This window comes from Scyliorhinus canicula, chromosome 16, assembly GCF_902713615.1.
Source record: "Scyliorhinus canicula chromosome 16, sScyCan1.1, whole genome shotgun sequence".
NCBI classification, from domain to species: Eukaryota; Metazoa; Chordata; class Chondrichthyes; order Carcharhiniformes; family Scyliorhinidae; genus Scyliorhinus; species Scyliorhinus canicula.
In genome coordinates this window covers 135,898,290-135,915,476 of record NC_052161.1, presented here as the reverse complement: position 1 = coordinate 135,915,476, position 17,187 = coordinate 135,898,290, and the positions used below count along the sequence as shown (strand labels likewise).

At 41.9% G+C, this 17,187-nt stretch overlaps 1 protein-coding gene across 8 annotated transcripts in view; it reads left to right on the top strand.

Moving 5' to 3' along the window:
- The window catches only part of rerea (arginine-glutamic acid dipeptide (RE) repeats a), a 626,626-nt gene that overhangs the window by 275,016 nt on the left and 334,423 nt on the right, over positions 1-17,187 (top strand). For all 8 annotated transcript variants that reach the window (XR_005457454.1, XM_038773781.1, XM_038773783.1 and 5 more), the window contains one exon: positions 9,161-9,266. Coding sequence is in view for 7 of the 8 variants with exons in the window: in XM_038773781.1 (XP_038629709.1) it covers positions 9,161-9,266 (106 nt within the window). In the remaining variant the exon portion in view is untranslated. The remainder of the gene's footprint in view (positions 1-9,160; positions 9,267-17,187) is intronic.

Genomic DNA, 17,187 nt, shown 5'->3' with positions numbered 1-17,187 from the left:
TGCTCCTTCCACTCTCCCCACAGCAGCCCCCTCAAACATCTATGGGGTCTCCATGCAACAGTTTGGTGTCAAGTAAAGTGTCGGGTGTGTACAACCCATTGTTGAATTGATAGGTGAATAGCTCCCCAAATTTACTTTGTGAAACTGGCTTAATCTGTAGGTCCATCTTTGCATGGCCCTGTGCAACTCTTGTTTCCCTGAGCAGAGGAGGATGTCTCTATACTAACAAATCACAGTTGAAAGGGAGAGTCATTCACATTCCCTCTAAGCTTCTATAATACAAAAGCACTTTTCAAGAAACTTATTAAATTTAAGATCCGAACTACCTGCTTTTTATTTTTATTATCCCTTAGCCAAAATGTTAATTTGCATTATTTTAGTCTGCATGTGATGGCAGCCCGCAATAAATGTGTCGCTTCCCCTATGCATCCTACCAAACCATTGTTAATTGAATATTTTATGAATACATTGACCAGTGCAATGTTAAATAAAGACTTTGTCATAATGCAAAATATGCATGAAAATATTTATGATTCATGGTTTTCTTTGTGATTTGTATTAGTTTGGAATAAAGATCTCCAATTTGCATAATGGCCAATTTGGTTATTTAAAGCTGGAATAGCTCATTTTCAAACTCTGAAGTACTTCCCAGAATAACTTTCAAATGGCAAATCTGCTCCCATTTCCCGTGTAATTACTGAGGCAAAGCGGATAATGCTGGATCTGTTTACTATTTCAGAGCTGTCAGACATGTGGCTGCGATTAGGATCACAGGAAGAACTATCTGATGCTCGTGTCTTAGTTACATCCACATGAATGAGAGCCCCCAAAGTTAAACCAATACAACAAACATTGCTGGAGAGAAATTGATTTAGAATTGAAAGACGTGTAGTGCCATTGACAAAAGTGAAATGTTATTCTAAATCATCATAAATAATTTTGGATTATTTTTATTTCCCCCCCCCCCCTCCCCGAATTTTAAAAATATCTCTTCTTTTGTGTTCACCTGTATCACGCATTAACGAAATGGGCGCACAGTTTGCTTCCCTGGTTTGGTATCCATCAGCCAATCCCTAGAATGTTGTGTCATAGTCTGTATCAAAGAACTGGGTGCTGTAACTGTCTCAAGCTGCAGCCAGCTCACACCATGGAGGGCAAACCTAGAATTCCACGCATTGAAATTGAAATATACCTCCTTGTCTTTCTCAACCTTTCTGAATCCTTCGACACAATTGGTCACAACATTGTCCCCCCCGTTTAAGCGCACCTCCTCAAGTCGCCAACCTGGGTAGAACTGCCCTAGCTTAATTCAATTCCTATCTATCGAATTGAAGACTGTTGTTTGCCTCCAATATTTGACATGCATGTTGGGCTGAAAATCACCTATATTTATACTGTTTAATGTTTCATTTTGTAGTTTGTAGTTCAGTCTAAAATGCATTAAAAAAAAAATTAACCACAATGGACCAAATCTTCCGAGGAGTCGGAATTACTGTCGGATTGCCACTCCACTCCTAAACTGTACACAGCACTGGGCTCCGGATTTCTCTCCCGATTCTCCGAAGCGGGCTGTTTAGAAATGTGCAGAGTATCTGTTCTGGGAGTCCTTCTTCATGGGACAGGATTGTCAGGAAAGCTAAGCCATGCCCCATTTTTATAGCACTGCTGCAGTAAATGGGGCCAGTGGGGTGTACAGCTTACCCAGGAGTTAGACATGGTTTTCCCTGTCTAACATTTCCTGGGTAACTATTCTGGTAAGTGAGTTCAAACCCTCTGTAGTTTCCGACTCAAACCCACGAGTTGGACACTTTTTCAGAGGGTTCCGGGTGCAGAGGAATTGCCCATTAGAAGTTGAAACCTTCTGGGCAATTCCAACGGAGGTCTTTTGTTGGAACTATCAAAGGGTCCCCCAGTGCATTTCCAGTGTACCCTGGACGGTACGACCATCCAGAGGTCAGAAAACCTGAGCCAATATTTCCTTTGCTTTGAAAATGTTTTTATGTTGTGAGCTTTTTTTATTCTATTGCAGGATGTGGGCATCACACGCAAGGCTAGCATTTGTTGCTCATTCCTGATTGCCTGTGAGGTGGTGGTGATAAGCCAGCTTCTTGAATCCCTGCAGTCTGTGTGGTTAAGGTCCTCCCGCTATTGTGAAAGGTTTCAAGATTTTGACCCAGCGACAACAAAGGAAAGATAATAGATTTCCAAGTGAGAGTGCCGTGTCATGGAGAGGAAGTTGGGAGGTAATGGTGTTCCCATGTGCCTGCTGCTCTTGTTCCTTTGGATGGTAAAGTTTGTTTGTTTGTACGTTTCTGGCAAAGAAGCCATAACAAATGCTTCTTGTAGGTGAGACGTACTTCTGGCACTGTGCGCCAGTGGTAGAAGGAGTGAATCTTCAGCGAGATGGATGCGGTGGCAATTAAGTATGCTACTTTTTCCTTGAAGGTATCGAGCTTCTTGCGTGTTGTTGGAGGTGCAAGTGGCGAGGAGTTGGATTCAGATTCCATCATACTCCTGACTTGTAGATGATAAAGAAAGGTTTTGAGGAGTTAATAGATTAGCTATTTTCCCTAGAAGCTTCAAGAGCTTCTCTTGAAGTCAGTGTATTTACATGAATGCTCCAGTTAAATATCTGGTCAGTGGTGACCCCCAAGATGTTGATGGTGGGAATTTACAATGGTAATTAATTTAATTCATTGAGAGGTGATTAGATTCTCATTGGAAAGAGTTGCCGCTTGGCACTACATTACAAAACCCAAAATTCTGAACAGTTTTGAAGCAGAAATTTGTAGTTTTATCAAATTTAACTTTCACTTTGTACATGTGGCGAGGGGAATCACAGAATTGTTATAGTGGAGGCAGAGGCCAATCAGCCCATGGGCGGGGGGGGGGGGGGGGGGGGGGGGGGGGAGAGAATGTAATCATTCTTTAACTCCTTAAATTTTGTGCCATTTTACAGTGAAATGCTACCACATGAAAGAATATCAATGCTCGTTTGTTCTTACTAGAGTATTTGTGTAAGAAATATGACAGGATATCATAATGTCAACCCCTAAAACTCCTTTTATTGCCATCCGTTGCCTTAACTTCATGGCTACCTTGTTAACTGAGGAATGCTGGAAGAAATTATACTCTCTTTTCTCCTCCATTTACGATGCTTACTTTATTTTGCAAGTGTTCTTGGTAACCATCAGGGCCAATTTCCTGAGTTACCTGATCTCATTCTAGCTGCCTCTGGCTGCACTCTGTAATACTAAATGACAGTAATGATAAATTGCTTGCAGCTTTCTAATTCAAAGGAAACTTGCAATGGGACTTTTAGTTCATGCAACAGGATTAATGTAATACTATAGGATTAAATACTTATGACTCCAGTTAAAATTCTGTTTATTTTTGGTTCTGGAACTGCATTATTTGCTCTTTAAGGGCTAGTATTGCTTTGCAATGCAGTGGTCTAATAATTACTATTGAATGCTTTTAAAACAGTAATAATAAATACTTCACGCAACTTAATCAAATTTATGAAGATGGGAATTTGAAAACCTATGACATGGTCCAGTTTCTACCCCAATTTTCCTGATTGTCTTTGAAAAGTTTTGATTCATGCTGGAGTCTAGACTTATCGACATTTAGGTAGCACCATTATGTATAAAAGCATTTCAAGGTACTTCACAGAAGCCTAATCAGAAAACAGAGTCAAAGAAGGAGATATTAAGAAAATTGACTAATTGGCTGCAGGTTACCTTTTAGGAGGATTTTGGAGGTAGATAGGTTCAGGGATCTTAACTACTTTGCTAAATTACCGTCTGCGGTGAAATGATTTGTTATTGAAGAAAACGTGGCATTCATAAATGATAGTGAGATGAATGTAACTTTGCTTTTGGTGATGATGGAATTTTGGACGCCAGGTGGAAGTTGCTGCTTTTTGAAAAGTGACCTCCGATGTTTAATTTTTTTTTTACACAGAGGGTGATGAGTGCCTGGAACACGTTGGCAGGGGAGGCTGTGGAAGCAGATACATTAACAGCGTGCATCTCGACAAATACATGGATAGGATGGGTATAGATGGATACGGCACTAGGAAGTGTTGAATCATAGAATTTACAGTGCAGAAGGAGGCCATTCGGCTCATCGAGTCTGCATCGGCTCTTTGAAAGAGCACCCTACCCAAGCCCACATCCCCACCCTATCCCTATAACCCAGTAACCCCACCCAACACAAAGGGAAATTTTGAACACTTAAGGGCAATTTATCATGGCCAATCCACCTCATCTGCACATCTTTGGACTGTGGGAAGCACCCGGAGGAAACCCACACACACACTGGGAGAACTTGCAGACTCCGCACAGACAGTGAACCAAGCTGGGAATCAAACCTGGGACCATGGAGCTGTGAAGCAATTGTGCTAACCACCATACTACCGTGCTGCCTTGAGGGTTTTGGCCAAGAGGTATCATGACCGGTACAGGCTTGGAGGGCCGAAGGGCCTGTTCCTGTGCTGTACAAGATGTACAGCAGCAACTCATCAAGGCTCCTTCAATAGTAATTTCCAAACCTGTGATCTTGACCATCTAGAAGGACAAAGGATATAGACACATGGGTACACACCACCTCAATTTCCCCTTCAGTTGCATGCCACCCTAATCTGAAACATTGGGTGTGAATGTACAGCCACGGTGTGCCCGTACGGTAGATTGCTGCGGCACAGCATGGCCAATAGAAGCTGGGAGACCCTGCTCCCTGGCTCACAACCTGTCGCGAGATCTTCCCACAAATCTGCTTTTTTTTTTAAAAGCGAGACTGTCTTGTTTCCCCTTTGCCTTGGAGACCTCGGGTGAGTGCCGTTTAGCACTGGTCTCCACAAACGGAGAATGGATGGAACGTCAGCCGTGGGGGTCTCCCAGGGTATCGGTGGCCCCCAAGTGCATGCCCTTTGGACGGGGTGGTACCCTGGCACTGCTGGTGCCAAGCTGGCACTGCCAAGCTGGCATTTTCTTTTGCACGGTTGCAATCGGGATGGGGGTCGTCTGTGCAGGTGCTGGAGGGTGCAGGTGGGGGTGGGAGGCAAAGATTGGGATGCCATTTAAAAATGGCGGAGCTCTTCAATGCACAATACGGGGCTATGTGCGGCCAGAGCCATGAATTCCCCGTTGAAGCCCCCTATCTAACGCGAGTGGTGTTTGATAGCGCTGTGTTTCTCGGCACTGTGAGCACTGGGAAACACTGCTAAATGCACTCGCTTTGGGACTTTGTTCCCATTTAGTTAAATGGCGCCCCATGTTGCTGTTCCTTCACTGCCACTGGATCAAAATTCAGGAACTCCTTTCCTAAGCAATGCGGGAGTACCTGCACCAGATGGACTGCAGCGGTTCAAGAAGGCAACTCGCCTCCACCTTCTCGAGAGAAATTCGTGATGGGCAACAAATGCTGACCATACCAGCGATATCCGCATTGCATGAAAGAATTTAGAAAAGTCCCAACAGGATTGTTTCATTTAAATTCAATTGATTGATTCAAATTATCAGTAAGAAGTCTTACAACATCAGGTTAATGTCCAACAGGTTTGTTTCAAATCACTTGCTTTCGGAGCTCTGCTCCTTCCTCAGGTGAATGAAGAGGAAGGAGCAGTGCTCCGAAAGCGAGTGATTTGAAACAAACCTGTTGGACTGTAACCTGGTGTTGTAAGACTTCTTATTGTGCTCACCCCAGTCCGGCATCTCCACATCAAATTATTAGTGACATGGTTGTTGGAAAGTGGCACGTTTTGGGTATCACAAATTTGAGCAATACCTTTGTGTTCTGATTCAAAATAATATCCAAAATAAGTATTGTATTGTATTCCCATGCATGAATGTTGTATGGAACTACACAGTTTTATTGCAATGAGACAAGTAAGTAAACATCTAAAATTGTCATTAAGAACAGAATAATTAGTGGGTAACCCATTTTTCAGCTGGCCTCCTGCATACAGCACATTCGGCATACTGCAAAATAGCGTGAATCGCAATTGTGACAAAGGTTTTTTCACATATCTCTCTTTGTTCAGACTTGCAGTTCTGATCCAGTGGAGAGTGCTGCATTCAGGTACTGGAGAATGCTGGAACTGCCTGTTCAATGTCTAAGTGCTCCATAAAAATGAACATATTTAAAACTGTTTTGAAAAGCTGCAAAGGAGATTAATTTGTTTTGTTTTAAGGGCTCCATGTGAGTTGGTTTCGGCAGCGCTGTGGATTTCCAAGCTTCCTGACAACATTGCAAATAACGTGTTGAGTTACTGCTTATTATATCCTCGGTATTACTCTGCACAGTTACTGGGTCCATTGTTCATCTGAGATTCTATATTATTTTGGTCGCACTATGATTATGCTGCATATTTGTTGCATAATTTGTCACGCTGCTTCTGCAAGGTAATTGGGTTTCTGTCATTCCTGCGTGCATCTGTGATTTGCCCAACACTCATGATCATGCTATGAGCGTCTTATTTTGTACAGATAAAACTTTGATTTGTAAAGAAAGAAACACAAAAAATTGGCTACAGGTACTTTCTTGTTTCTATAAACCAACATTGGATCTACACGGCAAGAAGCTTCGAACTAATTCTGTCATGAATTTTGCAGGCTGTGGTACAGTTAGTACGGAAGCAAATATTGCAGTTTTCTAACTCAGTGCTGCCACTGACTGGTCTACTGATGATATTACTGGTACAGGAAATGTACAATACATACGGTACAATATTTTTACAAGGTGCTAAAGATTTGACAGTCAAGACTTTTCTGATAAGTATTTGCAAGCAGCATGCTTGCAATTTAAATAACAATCTAACTGACTAACATTGACACCAAAAAGCTATCTTCAAAAATCATGCTCAGAACAGGAAATTCATTATGTTCCCTAATACGTTTGGACATCTGTGGGTAAATTCTGCACAAACAGTTGTTACAGATGATGCTGCCACGAGCTTTGAGCAAATTTGTGTTTTATTCTTTAAACTGAATTTGCTGCGATATACCTTATTTAACACATTTTTTCCAATTATAAAATCATAGAAGTTACAGTGCAGAAGGAGGCCATTCGGCCCATTGAGTCTTCACCGGCTATTGGAAAGAGAACCCTACTTAAGCCCACGCTTCCACCCTATCCCCTAACCCAGTAACCCCACCTAACCTGTTGGACACGAAGGTTGGGCAATTTATCATGGCCAATTCACCTAACCTGCACATCTTTGGACTGTGGGAGGAAACCGGAGCACCGGGAGGAAACTCACGCAGACACGGGGAGAAAGTGCAAACTCCACGCAGTCACCCGAGGCCAGAATTAAACCCAGGACCCTGGAGCTGTGAGGTAGCAGGGGCAATTTAGCGTAGCCAATTTTTAAAAATGATTTTTTCCCATTAAGGGGCAATTTAGTCTGGCCAATTCACCTACCCTTGCACATCTTTGGGCCGTGGGGGTGAGACCCACGTGGATTGGGGAATGTGCAAACTCCACATGGACATGACCCGGGACCGGGATCGAACCGGGTCCTCGGTGCCTTGAGGCAGCAGTGCTAACCACTGCGCCACCGTGCCATCCGCATTTGTACAATTTGATAGATGTAACTGAAAAGTCGGCTGGAAAAGGGCCAAAAAAAACTTTAAGTAGATTCTTTCAAACCCCTCTGTGCAGTGATAATTCAGAACAGTCGATTTAGAATAATTTAAAAAATTTTTTAGAGTACCCAATTATTTATTTTTTTCCAATCAAGGGGCAATTTTGCGTGGCCAATCCACTTAATGTGCGCATCTTTGGGTTGTGGGGGTGAAACCCAGGCAGGAACAGGGAGAATGTGCAAACTCCACACGGGCAGTGACCCAGGGCCGGGATTCGAACCCGGGTCCTCAGCGCCATAGTCCCAATGCTAACCACTGTGCCACGTGCTGGCCCCATCGATTTAGAGTAATAGACAGATAGTTATGATGTAAAATCTAATTGTTTCAATCTGTACTCCAGTCCCTATGCATAGATTTACAACCTAGATATCACTCCCTGCTGTTTTTTTGGTGCACTTTAACAATTTTAGTAACTAACTTTTTTGAACTTCTACCACTTATGTAAAGTTAGTGATTATGTTGTTCACAGAAAACTCTAAGATCACGATGTTGTGTTATTGTATAAAATGCAGTTAATTTACAATTTTGTAAAAATTACTATTGAACCCAGCTCCCATTATATGATTAACCTGTGTGTGTGAAGATATTGCTAATAATATAAGAAGTTAAATATTTATTTTTCACTGGTGCTTATTTGCAGAGCGTACTGCCTTTTGTATTGTACAAGTCTCCAGCTACTACTGTGTATGAATTCAGTATATCGCCTAGAGAATACCTGGACATGTTCCCATTACCCATCTCTCTCCCAGGTAGCTAGTGTCCTTCTGCGCCTTCGTGTCCTTCCCCTTTGTCCAATTCCGCAGGATGTCTGTGCTTCTAAGTTTTCAATAAATCCCCTACATCATGGCCGATGAGCAAAAATTTCAATTGAACCCAGCTCCCAAAAGGCAGTGGATGCTGGGACAATTAGGGTTGGGAAAGCTAAGGTAGATTGATTTTCATCAGGCGAGTGTATTGAACGATATGGAGCAAAGGTAGGTGAATGGATTTGAGGTGCTAATCAGCCATTATTGAATGGCGGAGCAGGCTCGAATGACAATGGCCCTCTCCTGTTCCTAAGTTCCATTTTAAAAATCTCTCATCTTCTGGCAATAATTAAAATACACTACAAATTTATATTCTAAATGACTATCCATGGATATCCTTGTGGCTACTGGCAAGTGTTGCATTACTCTGAAGTGGTTTTTTTTCTAACAAACCCATCTCAATTGGATTTATAAGTTACTTATGCCCGAAACATATGTTTATAGGGCTGCGTCATTCAGTTGAATTCCCTGTTGAATCATTGCGGTAGGTAATATGGAATGTACCAAATATTTGCAGCCATTTGACCATGGCTTCCATTTTTGGACTGGCCTCCTAAAAATGTTTCTGGAAGATTACTCAAACGTGAATATTCCTTTCCGTCAATTCAACTGTAGATTGTTTACGAAATGCCTCACAAAGAACAGTCCTCACATTGTGTCCTTTATAATTTAATTTACTTAGTCTGCTGATGTTTAACATTTCAGAGCAAACGGGACCACCTGTTAATGAATGTCAAATGGTACTATCGTCAGTCAGAGGTGCCAGATTCCGTTTACCAGCATCTAGTTCAGGATCGACAAAATGAAAATGGTGAGTACTCTAATACTTCCTTGCTGCAACAAATGAATCATTTTTTTCCCCTCAAATTGTCTTTCCTTAATTCCCTTCCACTCCTGAAGGTGGCAACTTGCACTTCCACAAGTGTCAGTGAATCTTCTCTATTTTGCTATCTAAGGTGCCATGCCTCCATGCGTGAGTGAGGCTACTGAACATGTACCACATCTGTAGTGGTGGGGGTCAGGCAGGAGCAGGGTGGCAGGTAACGTATCAATCTGATGCAGTGTTCGCAAACATGATTTTATTAGCAAGAGCCACTGAGTGACGTTCAAGATCAGGAACGTTGGCTTATACTTCCATCCTGCTAATCATCCAGGCGACTGAGTCTAACTGTAGCTCCCCATTGATGCCTAGACAATGGATGGATACCAAGAGTTTCTTGGCTTGGATGACTATCTTGTAATATATTGGTGTCTGAATAAGCAGCTCAAATGTCCATTTAAAAAAATTTTTAATTTTTGAGAAAGTCAAATGATAGGAGTAGGTCTTAACTGAAACAGTATGCCATGCTCTGGTTAATCCATTCTGTGTCGTGGCCTGGATGTTCATGGAGCCCGGCTATTGGTCTCCATGTCGCTGGGCTAACGGGCAGGTTCCAAATTAATCTTGCTTGTGAATGCTTCATGAAGAACTACGCAACTATGATCTTTCCAACCAAATTCCTGTCTATCTCCAAAATAAAGGAAAGGGTTGTTGCCATCACTTTCCTTCTCAGTGTCAGATTGTAGCATATTTCAGATGGCTTGTTCCAACAAGATGGGGTTTGGCTTGTCCTAATGGTATTTTGTTTTGCATTTCAATTACAAAGTCAGTTAGTTTTCCTCTTGTGCAGTATTGTGGTTAGTTAACCAGGAAGGAAAACTGATCTCTATATCATTTGCACGAGTGTGCTTGAGATTAGACACTGGTGGTGAAAATGGATCATTTGAAGAGACACTGAAAACTAGTAGAACACTTTCATTGGAAGCAATGGATCCAATGTTACATCTATAAAGGTTTTCTAACAGAAACTATCATTTCTATGATCTACCCGTATCCTTCTAAGAACCATAATTGATTTTGTTTAGACTTACCCCCACACATCTTGTAAGTTCTTCAAAGACGATCGGGTCATTTAAAACTGTACCGTAGGCATCATTTTGTCAAGTGTATGCAGCGGAATTTTATCATAATTATGATTATCTTAGCAAAGATTTTGGCAAATTGGATTGCCTAGTTTTTAGTTAATGGTCCTGTAATAATAGATATAAAACCAATTTGAATGACATTACATCCAAAGGCCAAATCAGCATTAAATGTTCTTTCCCTATGCTTCAGCATAACCTCTGCTGCAATAGCATAAGGTCCCATTGGATGCTGAAAACATCATGGAACCTGCATTTTTTTGCAGATCGGCTGTGCTCAAATACCTCCGTATTAGTGTTATGTATCAGTGAATACATCCCTGCTGGTGAAGCATCACATGATGTGTAGTAACATCATGTTTGCCTCTTGCTTTGTAATTCTGCACCTTGGATAGTATGAGCAACACCTCTTAATAAACCCTGTTTGAAAAAATGCAGAGTGTGAGCACCTCAGCGGGGGAATATGCTGGAATAGGGAAACTAAATGTAAGAACTGTGGCAAAAAAAGGCCACATTGCCAATGCATGAAGAACTTGGGAAGCTACTCTGAAGTGTTTACAGAGCCACAATCTGAGAATTAAAAAGAAAAGTGGGACTTTTTCAAGTCATCCATAAATTACCTGGGTCATATCATCATAGAATCCCCATAGTGCAGAAGGAAGCCATTTGGCACATTGAGTTTGCACCGACCCTCCAAAAGCGCACCCTAACACAAGCCCATTCCCTCGCCCTATGCCTATAATTCCAACTAACCTTTTGGACTCTTAAGGGGCAATTTTGTCATTGCCAACCCACCTAACCTGCAGATCTTTGGACTGTGGGAGGAAATCAGGAGCACCCAGAGCAAACTCACGTGGGGAGAACGTGCAGTTTCCGCACAGACAGTGACCCAAGGCCAGTATTGAACCTGGGTCCCTGCCATTGAGAGGCAGCGATGCTAACCACTGTGCCACCGTGCCATTCGATCAAGATCACCAATAAAGATGATTTACACAAGGAAATGCCAGCAATTTTATAAGCATAATGTCCTCAAAATGTGACACAATTAAGGTTGTTTTTAGGATTGATAGTCAACTTTGCTGAATTCAGCAACATGATTGAAGCCGTTACACATCTTGTTATGTGCCAAACAGCCATGCACTGGTCAGAAGAATATAAAAGTGCATGCAATGAGGTAAAAGATGCATTACAGAAGTCAAGAGTCATTGACTCACTATAATCCCAAGCTGAAGTTGCAACTTATTTGCAACGGGTTCCTCCATGGGGTTGCTGCAGTTGCCTCACACATGATGCCTTCAAGAGAGGAATGACCAATAGCATTTGCTTCAAGAACTTGTTACTAGCGTATAAATGAATTCCACGCAACATAGAAAAAGAGGCTTTGAGAATAATATTCAGGGAAGGAAGGTTCCACCACTACCTTTATGGACGTCATTTTACGCTTTTGACGGATCATCGACCCTTGACAACAATCTTTGGATCATACAAATGTATACCTTCTTTGTCAGGTAGTAGGTTTCAAAGATGACCTTTAATATTGTCGGCACCTCTACGATATCCAATATCATACGTCAGAACAACATGCAAATGTTAAAATTACCGTTACAAGTCAAGCATGAACATGAAGAATGTTTTTAGTCAATATCCTGTATTTCTTGCTCATGAATAATGTACCTATGACTTCACCTCCAGTTCAGAGATACACAAGAACTGATCCAGTGATGGGGAAGGTGATGGACATAGTCAAAAAAGTAACAATATCAGATGCTCATCGTACAATTCTTGGTCTGAAGCTCTGGCATCACGTGAAAGCTTTTGAGTTGACAGTTCAGAATGGAGTTTTATTATGGGGAATCAGAGTGATTATTCCTCCGTTCTTGAGAAGGAGAGTCTTTTGCCAACTACATGAGGGGCATCCTGGTGTGGTGAGGATAAAGGAACTGACCCACAGTTATTTTTGGTGGCCAGGTTTAGATGCTCAGATTGAAGAGAAACTGGGGCAATGTCAATCCTGTACAAAACTACGCAAAACTCCACCATTACAATGATCACATCTTTGGGAATGGTTGATACAGCAATACAAACCGCACATGGACTATGCTAGTCCAGTGGAGGGTCACATGCTCTTCATGATTTTGGATGCTCTAAATGGCCGGAAGTGGTAATCATGAAGTCCACGACTGAACCAACTATAGAGAAGCTAGACGACGTATTCACACAATCTGCTCCGGTGTTCCAAATTGTAAGTGACAATGGTACTCAGTTCACTTTGAAGGAGTTTGAGGACTGCCTGAAAGGAAATACTATATGCCCTATCAAATCAGCTCCGTATCACCCTGCAACAAATGGATTAGCCAAACGTTTTGTTCAATCATGAAAGTGTTCCATTAAAGTATTGCAGGATTGAGGGATAATGACAAGAAGAGTGAACAAATTCTTAATGTCTTACCAGAACACTGCACATGCAACATCAGAGTTCACCAGCAATGCTGTTGTTCAAAAGGAAACTGCGAACACAGTTTGATTTGTCAATTGCCTCGATACTTCAGAGATTGCCAAACAATAACAACAAATACAAATTGCTAGATGGGAGCAAAAATCTAAAATGCGAGTATTCAATCAAGGAGAGTGAGTGCTAGCCGCCATAACGCCACTTAACATGCACATCTTTGGACACTTGAGCAATTTAGCACAGTTAATACACCTAACCTGCACATTTTTGGACTGTGGGAGGAAACCAGAGCACCCAGAAGAAAACCATGCAGACTTGGGGAGAACGTGCAAACTCCACACAGTCAGTCAAGGCCGGAATTGAATCCGGGTCCTCGATGCTGTGAGGCAGCACTGCTAACCACTGTGTCCCCATGTGTAAGTAGACTAAGTTTCTTTCTTTCCTCCAGCCTCATGCAGGGTAAACACACTCTCCTGAGAACCTGATGCAGGGTAAAAACACTCCTGAGAGAGCTGAGTAGTTAATTAGCTAAAGAGTTGAATCTGGTTTCTCTAGCTCCAGTTTACTATAAATTTAAGGTTCATCAATGAGCTGAGTATAAGTTTGGAAATAAATCCATATTTAGGAGTTTGGTGAGTGTGGGAGTTAGGTGAGGAGGGAAATGAGGTGTTACATTCCTTTTGCTTTTCTACAGTTTTCATCTTGTAGGAATTGGCTCTTACACCAATACAAGGAAAGGAACTGTTTCATACCACTTCCGGCCATTTAGAGTGTGCATCCAAAATCATAAAGAGCATGTGACCCTCCACTGGACTATAATAAATAAGTGAATGATACAATTAAGTAATTAACTAAAGCACATTAAAGATGACAGGACAGGTCTTGTGTCAAGGCTGCAGTGTGGGGGAGCTCCTGTGATCCAGGGAAAATATGTCTGTAGTAAGTGTTTGCAACTCGAGGAGCTTCAGCTCAGAGTCATTGAGCTGGAGGCTGAGCTGCAGATACTGAGACACATCAGGGAGGGAGAAAAGTTGCTTTGTGTCAGGAGGCAGTCACACCACTTGGGAAAGGGTCTTCTGATTTGGTCAATGGTCAGGGACAGGAGGGTGTGACTTCAATTGAGGCAGGCAAAGGGATCCAGAGGGTAGGAGCCTCAGCCTATTCAATTGTCCAATAGGTTTGAGGGTCTCAGCTTGTTTGGATGATAGTGGGGGTTGTGGTGTTGATGAACAAACTGACCACAGCACTGTGGTACAGGAAACCATTTAAGTGGGGATAAAAAGGATTGGAGTGGTCAATGGGGACAGTATAGGGAGAGGGATTGACACTCTTCTCTGCATCAAAAGAGCCCAGATAGCTGTGTTGCCTGCCTAGTGCCGCGTTCAGGACATCTGCTCAGGCTGAGAGGAACTTCAGTGGGAGGAGGAAAATCCAGTTGTCATGGTCTATGGACATAGGTGGAACGAGGAAAGAAATTCTGCACAGTATGAGGAGCTAGGCACTAAATAAAAAAGCAGGACATCAAAAGATAATCCTGAGTCACGTGCAAATTAGCATAGGGTACATAATATTATAGAAATGAATGGCTGAAAGACTGGTGTGGGAGAAATGAGTTCCAGTTCATGGGGCACTGGCACCAGCACTGGGCAATCTACACCTGAACTGTGTTGGGCCCAGCAATCTACTGAGCTGTTCATCTAGGAAAGTAGAAAGAGTTCTAAAACTAAATAGCGCGGTTTATAAGGGATCAAATTTGGGAAGATGTGGTAAATCAAAAAATAGAGAAAAGGCAAAAGAGAAAGATATTAATGTAGGAAATGATAAACTCATCGTGACAGGAAGGGACAGAGAGTACAGGGAGTACTAATTTAAGAGTAAATCAGCAGATAAGGTGAGAGGTTAGAAAAATAATAAAATGGCAAAAGTAACGGCTCTGTGTCTGAAAGCAGATAAACCAAGAGTCGAAATAAAAATAAATAAATATAACCTGATAGTCATTACAGACACATGCCCGCAGGATGACATGACATAGATTGGGATCTGAATATTGAAGGGTTTATGATGTTTAAGAAGGACAGGAAGCTAGGAGAAGGTGGAATGGTGCTTCTGTTAATGAATGATGATCTTAGCACAATAAAGAGAGTGACCTGAATTGAGGAAGCCAGGATGTAGAGGTGGGTAAAGATGAGAAATAATGAATACAATAATTCACTTGTGGGAGTGGTGTATAGACTCCCTAACAGTAACCACGCAGTAGAATGGGGTATAGAAGAGGAAATACAGGGATCGCGTCAGAAAGGTACAGCAATAATTATGGGGGATTTTAATCTGAGTATAGATTGGGAAAGTCAGATGGGCAAAGGTCAGCGAGATGAGGAACATGTAGGATGTTTTCAGGATAGTTTCTTGGAACAGCATGTTCTGGCACCAACCAGAGAACAGGCTGTACTAGACATGGCATTGTGCAACAAGATAGGATTAATTAATGACCCCCCCCCCCTCCCTAGTGAAGGCACCCCGAGGTGGCAGCGACAATAATAAGATTGAATTTTACATTCAGTTTGAGGGAGAGAAGAGCGGGCCCATGACTAATAATACATTAACTTAAGTAATGGCAATTATGAGGACATGAAAGCACAGCTAGCTCAAGTGAACTGGAAAATTGGGTTATGGGATAGGTAAATAGAGATGCAGTGGCAGAAATTTAAGGGAATGTTTCAGAATACACAAAGTATGGTTGCACAATTTGCTGATGACAAAGGTAGATAGGATCGTAAGATGTTAAGAGGACAGAACGAGGTGTAAAAATTATATTGCTAGGCTTGAAGAGTGGACAAAGTATTACGGACCAGGGGTTAGAGAACCCCAAAGTGTATCATGGAGTCCACCTGACCCATAACCTTTAATAGATTTTGGCTATGGGGAGCACAAGGGCCCACTTTACAGGTGTGGTGTAACAGAGAGCGAAAGTACTTTTAAATTAAAACAATGTTTATTCTATGAATCCAGTTACCATTTTTATAAACACACAGTAAACACCTTCGCAACTATCAACTCAAATACTCACCCCAAAGAATACAGTACTCTCTAAGTAACCCTGAATCTTTCCTTGCAACATCCATGAGACAAATACCCTCTTCAACACAGACATCAGGTTTAAGTTCTCCACTGAGAGCAGTTATCACTTTTAAATTAGGTAGACGTCTTACAACACCAGATTAAAGTCCAACAGGTTTGTTTCAAACACTAGCTTTTGGAGCACTGCTCCTTCCTCAGGAGTTCCTTCACCTGAGGAAGGAGCAGTGCTCCAAAAGCTAGTGTTTGAAACAAACCTGTTGGACTTTAACCTGGTGTTGTAAGACGTCTTACTGTGCTCACCCCAGTCCAACACCAGCATCTCCACATCATCACTTTTAAATTAGCAAGTGATTTGAAGACATTCCTTTCATGCAGAAATAAATCAGAATTACACCTGGTTTTGCTGGATGCAGCTCCCGATCTGCAAAATGAAACTAAACACCCTGTAGCTGCTAGCCCAAAGCAAAAGTAAAGCAGACGGACAGCCCAGCTCCACCCACACTCTGACATTACTGCAGCTATTTGACAAACACCCATTTCTTAAAGGTACATCCACTACAGCTATTTGATAAACATCAATTTCCTAGAGGTACATCCACTACAGCTATTTGATAAACACCCATTTCTTAAAAGTACTCACATGACAACGGCATGGCAAAAGGGATAGAAGGTGGGAAAATGTGCAATTCTCCATTTTGGCAACAAGAATAAAAAAATAAGCATATTATCTAAATGGTGAGAAATTGCAGAGCTGAGATGCAGAGGGATTTGGGTGCTCCAGTGCCTGAATCACAAAAGGATAGTACACAGGTACGGCAAATAATTAGGAAAGCGGATGGAATATTATAATTTACTGGAAGGGAATGGAATACAAAAGTAGGGAGGTTATGCCTGAGTTATACAGGGCATTGGTGAGTCACATCTGGAGTACTGTGTATTGGTCTCCTTATTTAAGGAAAGATGTAAATGCATTGGAAGTTCGCAGAAGTTTTGCTAAATTAATATCTGTATTAGACAGGTTGTCTTATGAGCAAAGGTTGAATAAGATTGAATTTTACATTACATAAGAACAATCTTATGTTCACTGGAGTTCAGAAGAGTAAGAAGTGTCTACATGGACTTTGGTAAAGCATTTGACAAGGTCTGTAATGGCAGGCTGGTACGTAAGATTAAATCACACTGGGTCAGGGGTGACCTAGTTAGATGGATTCAGAAGTGCCTTGGCCATAGAAGACAGAGG